At 45.2% G+C, this 15220-nt stretch overlaps 1 protein-coding gene across 5 annotated transcripts in view; it reads left to right on the top strand.

The window, feature by feature from the left end:
• The window catches only part of ARHGEF12 (Rho guanine nucleotide exchange factor 12), a 61826-nt gene extending 47474 nt beyond the window's left edge, over nucleotides 1–14352 (top strand). For all 5 annotated transcript variants that reach the window (XM_072354689.1, XM_072354691.1, XM_072354692.1 and 2 more), the window contains 13 exons: nucleotides 248–362; nucleotides 1879–1979; nucleotides 2252–2329; nucleotides 3326–3401; nucleotides 3813–3980; nucleotides 4505–4592; nucleotides 5076–5165; nucleotides 5305–5381; nucleotides 5753–5977; nucleotides 7786–8271; nucleotides 9903–10219; nucleotides 10389–10461; nucleotides 10951–14352. In XM_072354689.1, coding sequence (XP_072210790.1) covers nucleotides 248–362; nucleotides 1879–1979; nucleotides 2252–2329; nucleotides 3326–3401; nucleotides 3813–3980; nucleotides 4505–4592; nucleotides 5076–5165; nucleotides 5305–5381; nucleotides 5753–5977; nucleotides 7786–8271; nucleotides 9903–10219; nucleotides 10389–10461; nucleotides 10951–10961 — 1905 coding nt within the window. In that variant the 3' untranslated portion in view covers nucleotides 10962–14352. The remainder of the gene's footprint in view (nucleotides 1–247; nucleotides 363–1878; nucleotides 1980–2251; nucleotides 2330–3325; nucleotides 3402–3812; nucleotides 3981–4504; nucleotides 4593–5075; nucleotides 5166–5304; nucleotides 5382–5752; nucleotides 5978–7785; nucleotides 8272–9902; nucleotides 10220–10388; nucleotides 10462–10950) is intronic.
• The last annotated feature ends 868 nt before the right edge of the window (nucleotides 14353–15220 follow it).

A 15220-nucleotide genomic window follows, 5' to 3' on the forward strand; every position in this document is an offset into this window, starting at 1 on the left:
GATGGTGCCAAGCCTCTGTGCAGTAATGAGGGAAGGAAGCCACTGCTTTGTGAGCCCTTCCTGTACGTAATTGCAAATGGAGAAGGGATGTATTGTCTGAATGATAGATCTTGGCATTTCTTGTCTTGTATTTAATTACCAGAAAGTGAAGTAATAGACGTTTATGTGATGAATAGATGTTACACGTTCAGGTAATTATAGTCCTAATAAAAATGACAAACGTACTTATTGTGCTGTTTAATTTTAGGATGCTGAGAGTAATCCCCTGTGTCGCCGCCTGCAGCTGAAGGATATCATTCCAACAGAGATGCAGAGGCTGACAAAGTACCCCCTTCTGCTGGATAACATTGCAAAGTACACAGGTAAAGCATTTCCACCAGGTAGCCAGTGGTTGGTGCTTGTGTCTCAGCAGGTTTGCTGAGCAAATGGGATTTCATTACATTTTCCTTCTCTTGAAAAATCAGAAGGGCAGGAGGGGAATTGAGTTTGGAATGGGTGAATGGCAGCCTGCGTTGGGTGAGATGTGTCATCATTTAAACGTGGTCTTGAAAAGTTTGAGGGGTGGGAGCTGAAGATTTGAAGACGAAACCACTCTGCTCATGAAGTTACTGACAAAGCAGTTCGATTTGCTGATAGTTTCTGAAGGCTGGAATTCCTGACAAGCTTCTTCCCCTCCTCCCGTTCTTGGGCTGCTTCTTAATTTAACGCTGTTACTATGATTACCTGCTTTCAATTATTGTGACAGCTAAACTGAAGGAAGTGTTTCCTCTGTACCCTCACATTCCCAATGGTACATGAATACACAACAATGCCAGTAGCTGGAATTGCATTCAAGAGACCAACAGAGGAAAAGGAGCGAGTATCATTTAACTCTTCCTTATTCATGTTCTGATAAACTAAAACCAGAGCTGACAGCGAGGCAGGTTGTCTCTGTGCTGTTGTTTTTGAGTAGTCATTAGCAGGCTTGTTCTCTCTGTAATTTTATAGGCATATTTAACTGTTTTTTACAGTTTTGAAGGAAATAACTGGAAAGAATTCAGTCACTGAAGACGATACTTCATTTGTTTCAGTAAATTGATTTTCAGTAATAAATGTGCTCTGAAAAAACGTATTTTTTCTTTCTTCTTTAGCACACTAAGGTAGCTAATCAGGCTATTAAGAGAAAACACATTTGAATGAATTCCAATTTCCATGTAGATGCACTTGAGAGAGAGAAAAAGAGTAAGATCTTCCAATAGCAGAAATCCCTGGTTGTCCATTGCCGACATAAAAATGTGAAGAGCAAGGAATCTAATAAAAACTCATCAAGTTCTGCAGTTACTTAAACGAGCATGGATGGATGTTGGACATAATTCTGAGCAAGGAAGTGAAAAGTAAAAGTATCAGAATCTGAGCAAAAATCAGGCAGCGCTGAGGCTGATGCATATCAACGTGTTTCTGAAGAACAAAGAGCAGATAATGCAGAACAAATTGATTGTTGTGGGGTTTTTTTGTAAGGTCAAGATTTCCATGTTATGGACTGAAGGGCTGCAGTGTTCTGATCAGTTCTCCATAGAGAGAATTCAGAATTCCCAGTAGGTGGGGAGAAAAAAGGCTGCATAGAATTCCGTCTCACCTACACCCCAAAAGTCTGTCAGTTATCCTTGATGAACTTGTTTATTTGCCAGTTAACTACATGTGTAATGTGGCTTGTGTTGGTGAGAATTGATGGGGCTCACCTGTGTCTGTGTATGATCTGGAGGGTGGCTGGAAAGGGAACTGCTGTGTGCTGTAGCAGGAGGATGTTTTTTTGGGACCAGTTTGCGGTCAGCAAGCAGCACATTTGTGGCCTTTTTATCCTTTATCAGAGATTGATTGCATTTCCTTGTTCTCATGCAGAACTGCCTGAAGAGAAGGAGAAAGTGAAGAAAGCAGCAGATCATTGCCGTCAGGTCCTTAACCACGTCAACCAGGCTGTCAAGGAATCAGAGAACAAGCAGGTGGGAGCTGAACTGGGTTAGCACCAATGGTCGGGGTGAAGAGAGGGAGGTAAACAAGCTGTGTAACATGGCTGGAATCTTTGCACAAGTGACCGTCTATTGTGCTTAAAGATGCTCTGTGGCACAAGCGTTACTATGAGAACAGGAATCCCAGGCATTTGGGAACTTGGGGAAGTACTCATGACTGCCTGCTCTCTGACTTTAGTGAGCTCTGTTAATCAAACCGACCATTTTCAATGGTTGTTTTGTTTTGTTTTGGGATGTTTTTGCAGCATCTGGAAGATTATCAGCGCCGTCTTGACCTGTCCTACTTAAAGCAGTCTGAGGATCCCATGATGGATGAGTTCAGGGTAAGTGGCAGCATGGAAGTAATTGCTCTGTGCATCATGATTGTAGCACCATTGCTCCATTTGTGGCTCTTTCGATTACATCCTTGGATGTGCAGTCAAATGGCCTTTGGAGAGAAATCTTTAGTTTTGCTATCTGTTCTCCATGGATATAACAACGTGGTTCTGCACATAGGAGTGCTGGTGTAGCTTGTAAGCTTAGTGAGATACCAAGTGGATGATGATGGTTTGATACTTTGACCACCATCGGTGCCAGTCCCACTTATAGGTTCTGTGTTGTTTATTTATAACTCCTTTATATTCTCCAAAGTCAGTGTGTATTCAAAGAAATCTTTATGTGATGATTTGTCTATAAAGCTGTATCCTGTAATCTTCCGCAAATAAACCCACAAGCATTGAGTTAGGAAATGAAGAACTTACTGGCAGTTATGAAAGCTTGCTGTTATTGATTGTAGACTGAGACTTGGAAGGAATGACTTGTGAAAATTGTCACTTCTACTTGCCTGCAGATCTAAATGTCACAAGTACTGAAATGACTGAAGAATCCATTGACATTATAAAGTCCATCAGATCATTGGAATGCTTTTTATATCAGTATGTCATTCGGAGGCTTACTTGACTTGCAAATAGAGTGCTGAAGCATTAACCAGTTGTAATACTGGAGCTGCAGACTTTGTATGGGCTATTGCAAAAACTCCTAGAAACCAGGTGGCATTCTAATGCCTTAAGAACTTTACTTTGAAGGGAAATTCTCCATGTTGTCACCTCAAACATCATTAAATGAATGAGGAAGAGTGACAACAGACACCTCTTTACAAGATTTTGGTGTGTAGGAGTGCCTTGTTCTCACTCTGGGCTTCTTTCTCCACACTGGGTTTAGCTACTCAAAGTGGAGCACCTATGGGGGTTGCCTTCCCCCCTGACACTCATGCTTTACCACTGCTTGCTTTCCAAGACATTTCATAGTGCAACTTTCTTTTTTCTTCCTCCTTCTGACAGAACTTGGATCTCACCAAGAGAAAAATGCTTCACGAAGGACCTCTGACTTGGAAGGTTAATCGTGACAAAACTATCGGTGAGTCCTCCTTGTCAGCTGATGTGGGGTTGAGTTTGTGTGTGCTTGCTGAGAGGGAGGGAGAGAGAAAGCACTTCTGCCGTTTCCAATTACGATTCGTGCTACCACCTATAATGATGTGTATGTGTTTCTCAAAGCTGATTAAATCATTCTTGTCAATTCTGAAATGTGCTGGAGTGTCATTAAGGCCATGCAGGGACACAGCAGTCGGTCGTGAGATGATCCAATCCCATCTGTAGCTCTCTGCTGTAGTTTTGATGAGGAAGATTTGCAAGCTTTGCCTAGAATGGCATAGCACTGATTAGTGCCTCTGCATGAGTAATCAGAAATGCTGCCTTTTTCTTTCTGCAGGGGTGTGATAGGAAACCATGAATCTTTAACTCGTTCTGGGTTCTTTTGTGCCCTGTGCAGATCTCTACACTCTGCTCTTGGAGGACATTCTGGTGCTGTTGCAGAAACAAGATGATAAGCTGGTCCTGAAGTGTCACAGTAAAATCTTGGCATCGACAGCTGATAGCAAGCACACCTTCAGTCCTATCATCAAACTGAACACTGTTCTGGTTCGTCAGGTGGCAACAGGTCAGTGTAACCAACTGCGAAAGCAAAGGAGGACACCAGAAATGGGGCTTAGATCATCAAGGAGAGGTTTTTTTGTGGAGTGTTCCAGAGTAGAACATGGAAAAATGCGTAGGCTTAATTCTTGGTTGTCCAACATCTTGTTCAGTAGCACTGCGTGAGCTGTTTAACTTCTCTGCATTGGTAATAACCTTTTTAGGCATGGCTTGTGTTATAAATAGACTTCTGTGTTCAAGTAGTGTGGTTTTATTAGATGAGAGGTTCCCTAGAAATGAAAATCACTATGAGGGAAAAGAGAAGTGGTTTCAAAGTAGCTTAGGCAGAAATGGCTCTTTACTTTCAGGGCTAATAGTCAGATTTCCTGGTCAGGGAAAGACTTCTCTCTGTGTGCAGTACCACTGAAGGGTTATTTCATGGTCTGTTCTTTTGCTGCTTCTGGATGGGGGTTATATCCAGTTCTAGGAGTGTCAGGATGCTGTGCAGAATGAGGCGTGCGATTAAATGCTTCCCTCTTTGTGTTGCTCCAGATAACAAAGCTTTCTTCGTCATCTCCATGTCAGAAAACGGTGCTCACATTTACGAGCTGGTGGCACAGACAGTTTCAGAAAAGAACGTGTAAGTAATTGGTTCAGTTCCATCTGCAGCTTGCCTCGTTGTACATGACAGAGCTTTTGTATCTGATTGTGTGTAGCAACTGTGCAGGTGTTCACGAGTTACCTGAGATTATTTGTATGATGCGTAGCAGCCTTTGTAGTGTGCACTGTGTTAAACTAATCAGTGCTACGTGAAAGGTTACGTAATGCTTGCATTTATATTTATACATAAGTATAACTCGACAGCTCCTGCTAAGGTCCTGTCATTCATTTCCTTCTGCTGGAGCATCCCGGTGAGGTGAGCGTTCTGCTGTGCTGCTGCACTTGTGGCTGCAAGGTATTACAGAGGCACTGACTGTAACAGGATTTATAAGAACAACAGGATTAGACGTTTCTGTTGATAAGAAAAGCAGTAATTATATTAGCTGGATTTAAAAAGTGCTAAATGGAGCAGTATCCGTTATGCTTCGCATCTTGCATGTCTTTATGTGATGTTTTTATGCAGATGGCAGGACCTTATAGCTCAGATGGCAGGGAATGTGAAAATGGAGAGTAGCAGAAGAGTGATTCCATTACCACAGTCGGGACCTGGCGAGTAAGTAACAGCAGCTGGAGGAGAAAGGGCTGCTTTTCTTTCTCCAGCATCCCATCTTGTGTCAGCCAAAGCAGTGATTGGCATGCAGCGTTCAGATACAGGTGACTAAAAGTACATGTTGTTTCTTTCTTCCCTGCAGAGAAGAGCGTGAAGAAGAAGAACAGCAGAAGCTCAAAGACCAGCATGACATTCCTGCCAGTAGCCTACAAAGCCCAGGTAACGCAGTGCTCCAGGTAAAGGCTGTCAGTACAATTGATGCATGGAGTGCGAATGTGCCAAGGGTCCTTGTGTTCCTTGTGTCCTGGGGCTCTTTTGGTAGCACTTATTTGTGGAAGGGAACAATTTTTTTTTACAAGTCATGTAAAGAAATGATGCTGGAGCTCCTGGAAACGTACCTCTTACTGTTGCTATTACAAGACACTGATAAAGGTTGTTTTTCTCCCTGGAAATGAACAGCCTTTTACCAAGGCTGCACTCAAGGACTGTTGTTTTGTGTTTTCAGAGATTACAAGAAGTAGAATCTTCTGCAGTTTAACATCAAATTTGACACAGCTGTTTAACCTGAATGCATGTTTTCTGTTTTCTAGACAAAGATCTGGGCCTAGACTCTCCATTGATACTGAATGCTCAGACTTCACCCACCGTGTCTGAAAAGTCCGAGGTGGAAAGTCTTCTCGTGGCAGAGAGGCAGTATGATAAAGTGCAACAGGCAGACCTGGCCCTGAAGGAGTCTTCTCCATGCTATGAACACACAGCCACCAGTTTACCTTTGGTATCAGGAGGGCAGTGGGCATTGGATGCGTTAAGGAACCGTAAGTGCTTGTGAGCCTTGCTTTGGAGATGGAAATTGTGAGACTGACCTTCCGAATCAATGAGCTAAAATAGTTTTAATGCCCGTTTCTATTAAATAAAGATTTTTGTCTGTGCTGTAGATGACAGCGTAGCAAAACAAAGTGGATGTGACATGGAGGAATTCTGAGTTCTGTATTCATACACCGCTCCCTTCGGCCACAGGCATCTCATTGCTTTGCTGTTGTTTTTCTGTGTCTAAAATGAGGGTAATCATGAATTGTTACTTATCATCCACAAAGTGCTTTGATGACAGAATCACATTGCAGAGCTCGATGCAGCACTGTAAAATGTCGTTGCCAGTCAGCAGATTTCTCAGAGCTGTTGCAGTTACCCCGTGGACGTGCATTCACAGCACCAGGGGTGCAGAACAGAAGGGGTTGCCTGAGTAGCAGGCTGTGATGCGGCGTATTTCTTTTGCAAAGTGATGCAGATGAGGTTGGGTGTTTTACATGAGCAAGGCAAAGTCTAGATTCAGGTTGTCAGAGGATTTGGGAGCTGGCTGGGCGCGATCAGGTTGGTACTTGTCTGTGCTGAAAGCAGTTTGTTCTGATGAGCAGATAATGCTGTAAAATTGTTTTTAGAAGGTTCTCAAGCATTTCCTCTGTTCTGTGGTCTACCTTTATTCAGAGGAAGAACGCAGGGCTGCGTTGATCAGACCCAGCATTCCAATTCCTTGCATTTCTAAATATAACTTCCTAAAATTTGAATGGAATCATTAATCTGTGCATCTCTCCCTGGCAATTCAGAAGTGGGCACACAGTCCCTGAATTGCACTTGAAGGGAATACTCTGTACTGCTTCTTTGTGGGTCATTTGCTGTCGCTAGAATGCAGAGCATTCATATCCTTGGCCCCAGTTCCCTTTTCTCTCTCCAAGTAATTACAGTCTTCTGCAGTTTAATAGTTTCCCTCAGATCTTTTGATCCATTTTCTAGGATTCAGAGTCCTTTTCTCATTCTGAATGCTGTACAGATGTTCTTGGTACGCCTTTTCAGAGACCAGCAATGAGAGGATCTCAGTCCATGGGGTGTGTTAAGGTTCTATTAGTGACCCAGCATCTCTTGGCCGTGCTGATGCAGTAGGGCATCTGACAGCATCACTCTGACAGCAGCAGTAGGTCAAGATAAGAGCCTTCCCTTTAACTGAGGGACTGCTGTGAGAGCCCATGGATTTTCTTGGCTGTTACGTGAGCATTACATGATGAGAAAGAACACTGTACTTGCACTCTCGGCACTGTCATATTTTTGCACCGAACAATGTGTCCTTAATATGAAGTGTTTGGTTGGGGATAATTTGAGAGCTAAAGGGATGTGGGTTGAAGTTCAGATAAGAATAAATTTACATGAAATTGTAGGGAAAGTTTCGCATTTGTCATTTCCGAACCTAATGGAACATGTTTAATGTTAGAAGTTATAACTTGGGGTCTCCTGTTACTGCCTTTGTATTTTAGCTCATTTAAAGGGGGGTAGCACCAGGCACTCACCTGCCCTCCAGCTCACTGGGCAGCTTCAGTAGGTGATTTCTCTGCTTGTCCCAAGCAAGGTGGAGCTTGGACTGATGTGTTTACCTTTCCTTGTAAGGTGAAATGTGGAATAAGAGCTTCAACAGACCTTTAATTTATTTTCACCCCTCTCTTTCCTCCTGAAAGCAATGAGAGGGCTGGCTGCTCTGAGATCTCTCATTTGAAAGGAGGGGCCTTTATGTCTAGTTTGATCGCTGTTATGGAAGACACGGTCTGTGAAGCTTTGCCAACGTTATCTCTACTTGCAGTGGACTTGCTGAAAAAGCTGTTGGTCCAACAGCTTGGCTTTGCTGAGAAGGGGACCCTTGAGGACCGGCAACGCTTTCCCAGGTTCAGGACCGTCTCTCAGGAGGCTCAGACAGAGGGTGGAAGTGAGCTTGGACTTCAGCACTCCGACAATAACAAATTTCACCAGCCTGGAGCAGACCCCACGCTTCCAAGAAGCGGAACTAACGAGCCCACAGCTAATTATGGCCTCCGGACTTCAGCTGAATCACCAGCTCCAGGGGATGCCATGCAGCTGGGAGCCAGAGACCCCAGGCCCAGCAGTAACTTAGCGATGGACCGCATGGGTATGAATGTGGAGGTCTCTGCCGCAGAGCTGGAAGGGGTGGGTGCTGATGAGAGTGGGGAGCATTTCTTTGATGCCCGAGAAGCTCACAGTGATGAAAATCCATCTGAAAGTGAGCTAATGGAAAGGAAGGACGAGGAGGATGTGCAAATACGGATCTCAGGTGAGCTCATTTCCTTCCTTCTTGGAATGGCACCCTCTCCCAGTTCAATACTAGAGACTTGGGCTCAGTTTTAATTAGGAAATACGAAAGAAAACCGCAGTTATGTTTTCCTAGTGAAGCTTCTCTTGCTGATACAATTTAGGACGTTTATTTAAAGTTAGTTCTTTAGTCCTTGACAGTCATTTGAGCCCGGAAAAGAGCTGAGCAAACATGTACTTAATGAATTTTCTATTTTATGAAAGAAGAAACTAAAATCCTGTGGGGTTAATACACTGTGACAAACTGTATTTACAGAGGCCTGGGCACAATGCAAGCTCTTGATTGCTGTTGCCACTGGACCGTGTTATCTCTCAGCTGACGGCTGGAACCTGTAGGAAAAATACAACCCCTGCAGGCAGAGCGTTGCTGTAGTCCCTACACAGAGCTGTGGCTCAGGCTATTTAGTAGCTATTGCGTTTTGGCTTCTCCTGATTGAGCTTGAGAAGAGAGACTTGCAGTTCAGCTTGGCACTGCAATTGTCTCCAGTGACCTCGCCCCCAGTCTGAAGCTCCTAAAAGCTTATTATTATTTCCGTTGTTATTACATATGCTGTATTTGGCAGTTGCCTGAGCATCTCCAAACCTCTCTCTTCTACCCTTCAAGAAGGTTGTGGAGCTGTTAACTCAGCAGAAAGGCAGCTCGAAGGCAGCAGCTGTAAGCACCTTCATGGGACTTTGCACACTTTGCATTTGGAAAGTCCTGTGATTTTGATCAGCCAAAGTGGTGACCCTGCACTAAATTTAGCACACGAGCTTATCCTACGCGTGCCGTGGTGTAAGGAGGCACTCACAGGTAGTAGATTCCGTATCTCTTATCTGAGAATATGCTTTTATTTAAAAATTGGATTCTTCATGAGCCAATTTGTGACTGTCCAAACGCTGCCTTCCAAACGTGCACTGAAAATCATTCGCCTTTCCCTGAATTACAGCAACGTTTTAAATTATTAAAGGTGAGGCAACAACTCGAGGCATCGAATTACTTGTCACCACTCACACTGTTTACTTTCTTAACTGTGTAGGGACATCGAAATCAGACTGACCTGTTTGCAGTCAGTTCTGCTTTCACGTGCAAGCTTTGCTGTAATGCTGCAGAGAAACTATTTAATGTAATTGATAGGTACAGTTTGTGGATGCATTTCTGTCTGTAATTGCATTATCTTTGAATGTATTTTCAGCCAGCTGGGTTTTAAAGCTAAACTACCCACAGGTGTTCTCAGTGCAGGTCAGAAATGGAGTGGTTTGGGTTGGTGGGTGACATGAGTACGTGTGAAGGGTTTTCAGGCTGGATATGGGGAGCTGTGGGGAATGCAGAGGGGAGGTGGTGAGCTCGTCTGGTCACGTCACTGTCCAGCTGTGGTCCCCAAAGCAGCTGTGATCTGCAGAGCTCAGCTCAGAACCAAGCTGGTCTGCTCTAACGCAGTGACTGTTCTGCATAGCGTTCACAAGTGTTTTCTTTCATCTGTTAGAAGATGTCTCAAGAGATGAGCCTCTCCCCACTTGTCTTCCTTAAAGTCTGCTTAAACTGTCCACAGTTCAGCGGTTCTTGGTGATGATGGCACCGAGGTGTGAGTAAAAAAGCTGTTCTCTTAACAGGAAATTATTTGATCCTTGATGGATATGAAGCAGTTCAGGAGAGCTCCACGGATGAGGAGGTGTCGTCTCTGGTTCTCCAGGGTGCTGCAGGTGGTCGCACCTCTTTGGACTCTGCACAGCAGCAGCCCCTCTCCCCACGGGACACGCAGTCGGATGGAGGGAGCTCCCCATTTGCAGAGGAGATGATGGTTACCCGCTGGGGAGGAGTGGAAGAGTCCTGCACAGTTGTAGCAAACCCTCCCTTCTGGTCTATAGAGTCACGTGTGCAGATGATGCAGTATATTCAGAAGATAGAGAATGACCTTGAGAAGTTAAAGGTACTGTATTTCTATTTGCACTATCCACGGTTTTTGTATTTCTTAAGGCTTTGTTTTAGAAAAGAACTTGAAAATGTTCACTTTTGAGGAAGGTCTTGAGATCCAGTGTGGGTCACTGTAGGAACAAGAATGATTCCAGTCCACTCTCCTGTTTTGCTTTGTTTTACAGGAGGTTGAGGAAGACTACATCATTCTCCGTCGCCAAGGGCTGGCTGGGTCAGCCTCCACAGGAGAGCACTCAGGTATGACCTTCTGGAATGGGCAGTGTGCAGCACACTGACATCAGACGTTAACCAAAGAGTACACAGTGTGTTATGAATGTTTTATACACACACAGAAAAGGGGTTCATCTGCTTCAGCATCTCTAACAGGGTGCTGGTTCCAAGAAAGGCCAGATGAATCCATTGAGCCTCACAAGTGCAGAGGAGCTTGTCTCACCCACACCTCCATCTAAGGATGTGCAGCTTCTCTTTCGAGAAGGCTGAATCGATGTAAACTCCCAAACAGAGATTAATGAACGTGTGAAATGATCCCAGTCTTCCTCTGGGATGTCTGTGGCACTGTGTGAATTGGCTGCTGTGGGTTGATGACCTCTGCAATTCAGCTTATATGTGCGCTCTCTCTCTCACATTGACTTGCTTTCTGTGCTGGCGTTCAGAAACATCAGGCACTCATCTCTCATTGCACCCCTCCTTCTCTCACCACCGTTGTTTTCTATTTTCCCCCATCAGAGAAAAGTTAGTCGTGTTTTCAGGCCGGCTGAAGATGGGATGAGGACTATCAGGACTCAGCACCCGCTGCCTTCCTTGTGGACTCTGAGACAAGAGGGTTCAGACCATCCAAACGTGAACCATCCTCTAGCAAAGCGGGCGTGGGTGCTTTTCCTGTGGGGCATCTGCACTATTACCTTGTCAGTGAGGGAGGCTGTTCTATTCTATTCTATTCCTCCTCTCCTTGCCACCAGAAATTCCTTTTGTTTTTGTTTGTTTTCAGAACAGAAAAAAAAAACCAAACCAAATGTACAGAGCTTTGGGTGTAGGAGATAAAAAAAAAGAGAAAGAAATGTATTTAGACATTTAAAAAAACAAAAAAAAAAAGAAGAAAAAAAAAAAATCATTGTATTTATTTGACTTCATTCCGTGTATCAAAAGCACATTTTAATTTCTTCTTTTTTTGTTTTAATCTGCCTTTTTTTGTTGTCGTTGTCGTCGTTGTCTTTGTTCTGTTTTAATTGGGTAGTGACAGTTCTAGCCCTGTGCATCCATTGTGCTGTGCATCCCTCTGCTCCTGAGCCTCCTTAGGTCCCAGGGCAGAGGTTGTGCCTTCGTGTGAGTGTACCTTCACTTCACTGGGCTGGACTCTGCACTCCCTGCTGGCACCAAACTGCCAGGCAATGAGCTACTTATGAAGGTGTTACGATGACTTTGTGGCTGGAACTTCGTGCATTCAATGGTCGCATGGGAAATGCTCCCATCTCCAACAAGGGTTTTTCCATGCTCTGAGTAGCCAGGCGCTTGGGCAAAGGGTTTGTTTCTTTCCCCCCCCCCTCTCTCCCATTAGGATTCTCCTTTGTTGACACTCGAGATAAAACTGGGGAGAGGAGAATAGGTTTAATTTTCTTTTCTTGACTTTGTTGGCTTTGATCATCGTCTCCTTTGTAAAGTGATGAAATGATTTGGACCTGCAGCACTTTTTGTAACTCTTCTCTGGATCAAAAAGAAACAAACGTGCAAACCCAGAAGTGTTTCAAAGATGTGGGGCGGATGGGTGTCTGTCCCTGATTCACTACTGAATGAATAAGGGCTGCCATTTGAGTTAGCCGCAGGTACTGCTGATTATAGGGCCAGTAAGTTTTAGTACCTGAACGTATGTCTTGCTGAGGGCTTGGGGTGTTCGGTTGTTGCTTCTTTCTTTGTGCCAACGTGTTCTCACTGAAACAGAAGTGTGCAAAGCAAAGGAGGCTGAAACAGCTCTGCAGCACTTCCCTGGGTCTGTTCTGATGGGGGTTTGCTGTTGAAATTCCTTCCTGGCTGGGAACAAGATGGAACCATCAGCCACCAGTAGAGCCAGTGCTGGGCAGCCTCTGCTGGTCGCACACTGCCCTGGGGTCAGTTCTGGGATGGGCACCAGCGTGGCAGGGGGTGGCTCTGCGAATGGAGCAGCTGTAGTGCAAAGCAGACAAGGCGGTCCCTTTTTCCACCCTCTTTCCAGGTTTTAAACTGTATAATGAACCCGAACTGAACATCGTGCCAAACCTGCAAATCCCATTAACCCATCAGAACCGCAATAGCAGCTGCAATGGCGTGGATCGTGAAGTGCTGAGAATGTGTCTTTGGTCAGCAGAAAGATCTCACTCCCTGCTCCATTAAAAGGAATGTTTTCTCGTAAGCTGTTGGCACAGAGTCACATCTCTCCTTTTTGGACACTTAAGCTGGAAAGGAGATCCTCCTCCTCCTCCTTCTTCTTCCCATTAGAAGCAGGCAAGGGATAAGTTCATGTAAAGATTGAACAGTTGGAGCCTGGTGTGAAAGATGGAGAAGGGAGGAGTTCTTCCTTTGAAGAGCTGCTTGCACAGAGTATCACTGTTCACCAGCAGGAGCATTGCACTGCCAACACAAGCCAAAGTGTTCTCTTCCATGCTGGCAGGAGCTGCTTCTTCCTTGGGTCCCGCTCAGGCCCATCCTGCTCACCCCATGAACGTACTGTCAGTATTAACCAGGCTCTTCCCTTCTTGCCTGCTGGGACCTCCCCTCCTCGCCTTCACCTTTAGTTATAAGCACCCACGTTTCAATTGCTAACACCCCAGAAGTCAAATGCTGCCTCATGCTGATGCAGCTTTACCCGATCCTGCCAAAACCTGAGCTGGGCTGCAGCCAGACCTGCTGTCCAGCACCCTTTGATTCCCATATAGAAAAGGACTCTTGCTCTCCCCAGCCCCGGATCCCCTCAGTCAGTTGGCACAGTGCTGGTCTGCAGCCCACACTCCAGAGGCAGGAGAAGTCCTTAATGTCAATGTCAAACAGCATAACAGCCTATGAGCTGCTGGAGTCCCAAATGCTGGATGTAAGCTGGGCTGAGGAGCAGCTCTGTCCCTTTCCCCTTTCAGGATGCCTATGGGGAGTTACCTTTGCTTTCAGGTGGCAGGGAAGGAGGCCTTTGTGGTGGCTGGGCTGCAGAGCAGGAGGCTGCTGAGTGCTGTAAGGAACGGTGGAGAGGACCGAGCTGTTTAAACCCAGCTGTATGGAAAACAGAGAGGTCACTCCATGCTCCACGTGCTGTGTTGGTCGTCCTGGCAAACAGGGCATTACTCCTCTAAAGAAATGGCGGTGGGGTCAGGGATCTGTGCTCAGCAACCCCAAACAACGAGGGATCCCTTTCTTCTCTCTGGCACATCTACTGTATGGCAGAACCTCAGGCCGTGCCTCGCTGTGCGGAAGGAGCTGGAACTAAATGCACTTTTCAGGACTCCCCTTTTCCCCCTCCAAGCGATAACGTTACTCTCAATTCAATTCCAACTTCCAGGCTAAGAAAGCATTTGAATTCCCTCCTGCTTTACGTACATTCCCACACTCAGACTGGACAGCAGAGCAGGGCAGCTCTCTCTGCTTTCTTTGCCCAGCCTCATCCATTGCATTCTCTCTCTGCTCCCCAAAGAAACCCCTTCTTTCCTCCCCCCCCAAAAGGTGCCAACTGACAAGCAGATGTACAGCAAAAGGGATCCCTCAGCCCAAACACTGCTGTCACCTTTCAGAGCTCTCTTTGGTTTTGGCTCCCTTTCTACAACACACAACCACGTCCTCTTTCACACACACAGATCTACTTTAAAAGAGAAGAAAGAAATCTGGAAGTATTCTTAAAAGAAAAGAAAACACACGAGAATCTTTATGAATAACCCTGTATTTTTACTGATCGTGTCTGAATGTCTCAAAAAAGACTTTATTGTTCTAATTACCCAGATGTATGTTTGTAAAATAGCTCTTTTATGACGTAGCTGATAAGGTTGGACGTTGCTGGGATTGAAAATATTGGTCATTTAAAAAACAAAGAACAAAAAAAACAAAGAAAAAATGTTTTTTTTTCAAAACCTGGGAAATAATAGAAAATTTATGCCTTTCAAATATCATTAAAGAAGCTTAAAAGGAAAAAAAATAAGAAGCTGTGGCTGCTGGATTGATTTTGGGGGTGGTTTTGCTGCTGGGCAATGCAGGGGGGGAGCTTTCCCTTTGTGCTGGGCTTCCATAGGGCTTTGCTCCCAGGGCTCAGCACCAATGGTGTGATGCTGCAGTGCAGGAGCTCACTGCTCCCTTCTGCTTTTCCTTTCCTCCTGCAGCACGGCTGGGAAGTTTCCGGAGAGGTTGCTGTGTTAGAATTGCTAATCAGAGCCCTATTATTCTTTTCCTAATGATGCTGGGGTTTTTTTTCCTTGCCTGTTTGGATGTTGTTGTATATATTCCCTTTATTGCGCTGCTGTAAATAAACGAGCGCACGGAAGCAGCCGAGCTGCTGCTTGGTGCCTCCTGCAATCCGTGCCCTTGAATCCACAGTGGATCTGCCATTGTATCCCTATAGCAATAAGGGTCTGGCTGTGTTGGCCAACACAACACATCCAGCTCTTCCATTCTGATCCAGGAGCTTCGTATTTCCCAAAGACCTTTTTCTCATTGACCTTATATCAATGCACTTCAGGTGCTGGCTGCTTTTCTTCCTCCTCCAGATATTGGAAGCCCCCAGCAATGCTCCTCCCCATCTCTGCTCCATACAGCACCGTGCAGCTGCAGCTCCTCGCTGGGCTCTCAATGCAACGAAGCACCCGAAATATCTCAGCCTGTTTCTTGCAGCAGTTTGTTTGTTTCCAGATGTCTGCGGCTCATTCAGCATCAAGTAGTTTCCCCCCCCCCCCATCAATATTTTCACCTCCTTGTTGATATTTACTCAGCTCTGCTGTATAAACTGCACTAAGTGGAGCTCTGTGGGTAGCGGAGCACATCTGCGTCCTGCCGG

The sequence above is a fragment of the Excalfactoria chinensis genome, chromosome 21 (genome assembly GCF_039878825.1).
Source record: "Excalfactoria chinensis isolate bCotChi1 chromosome 21, bCotChi1.hap2, whole genome shotgun sequence".
Taxonomy (NCBI): Eukaryota; Metazoa; Chordata; class Aves; order Galliformes; family Phasianidae; genus Excalfactoria; species Excalfactoria chinensis.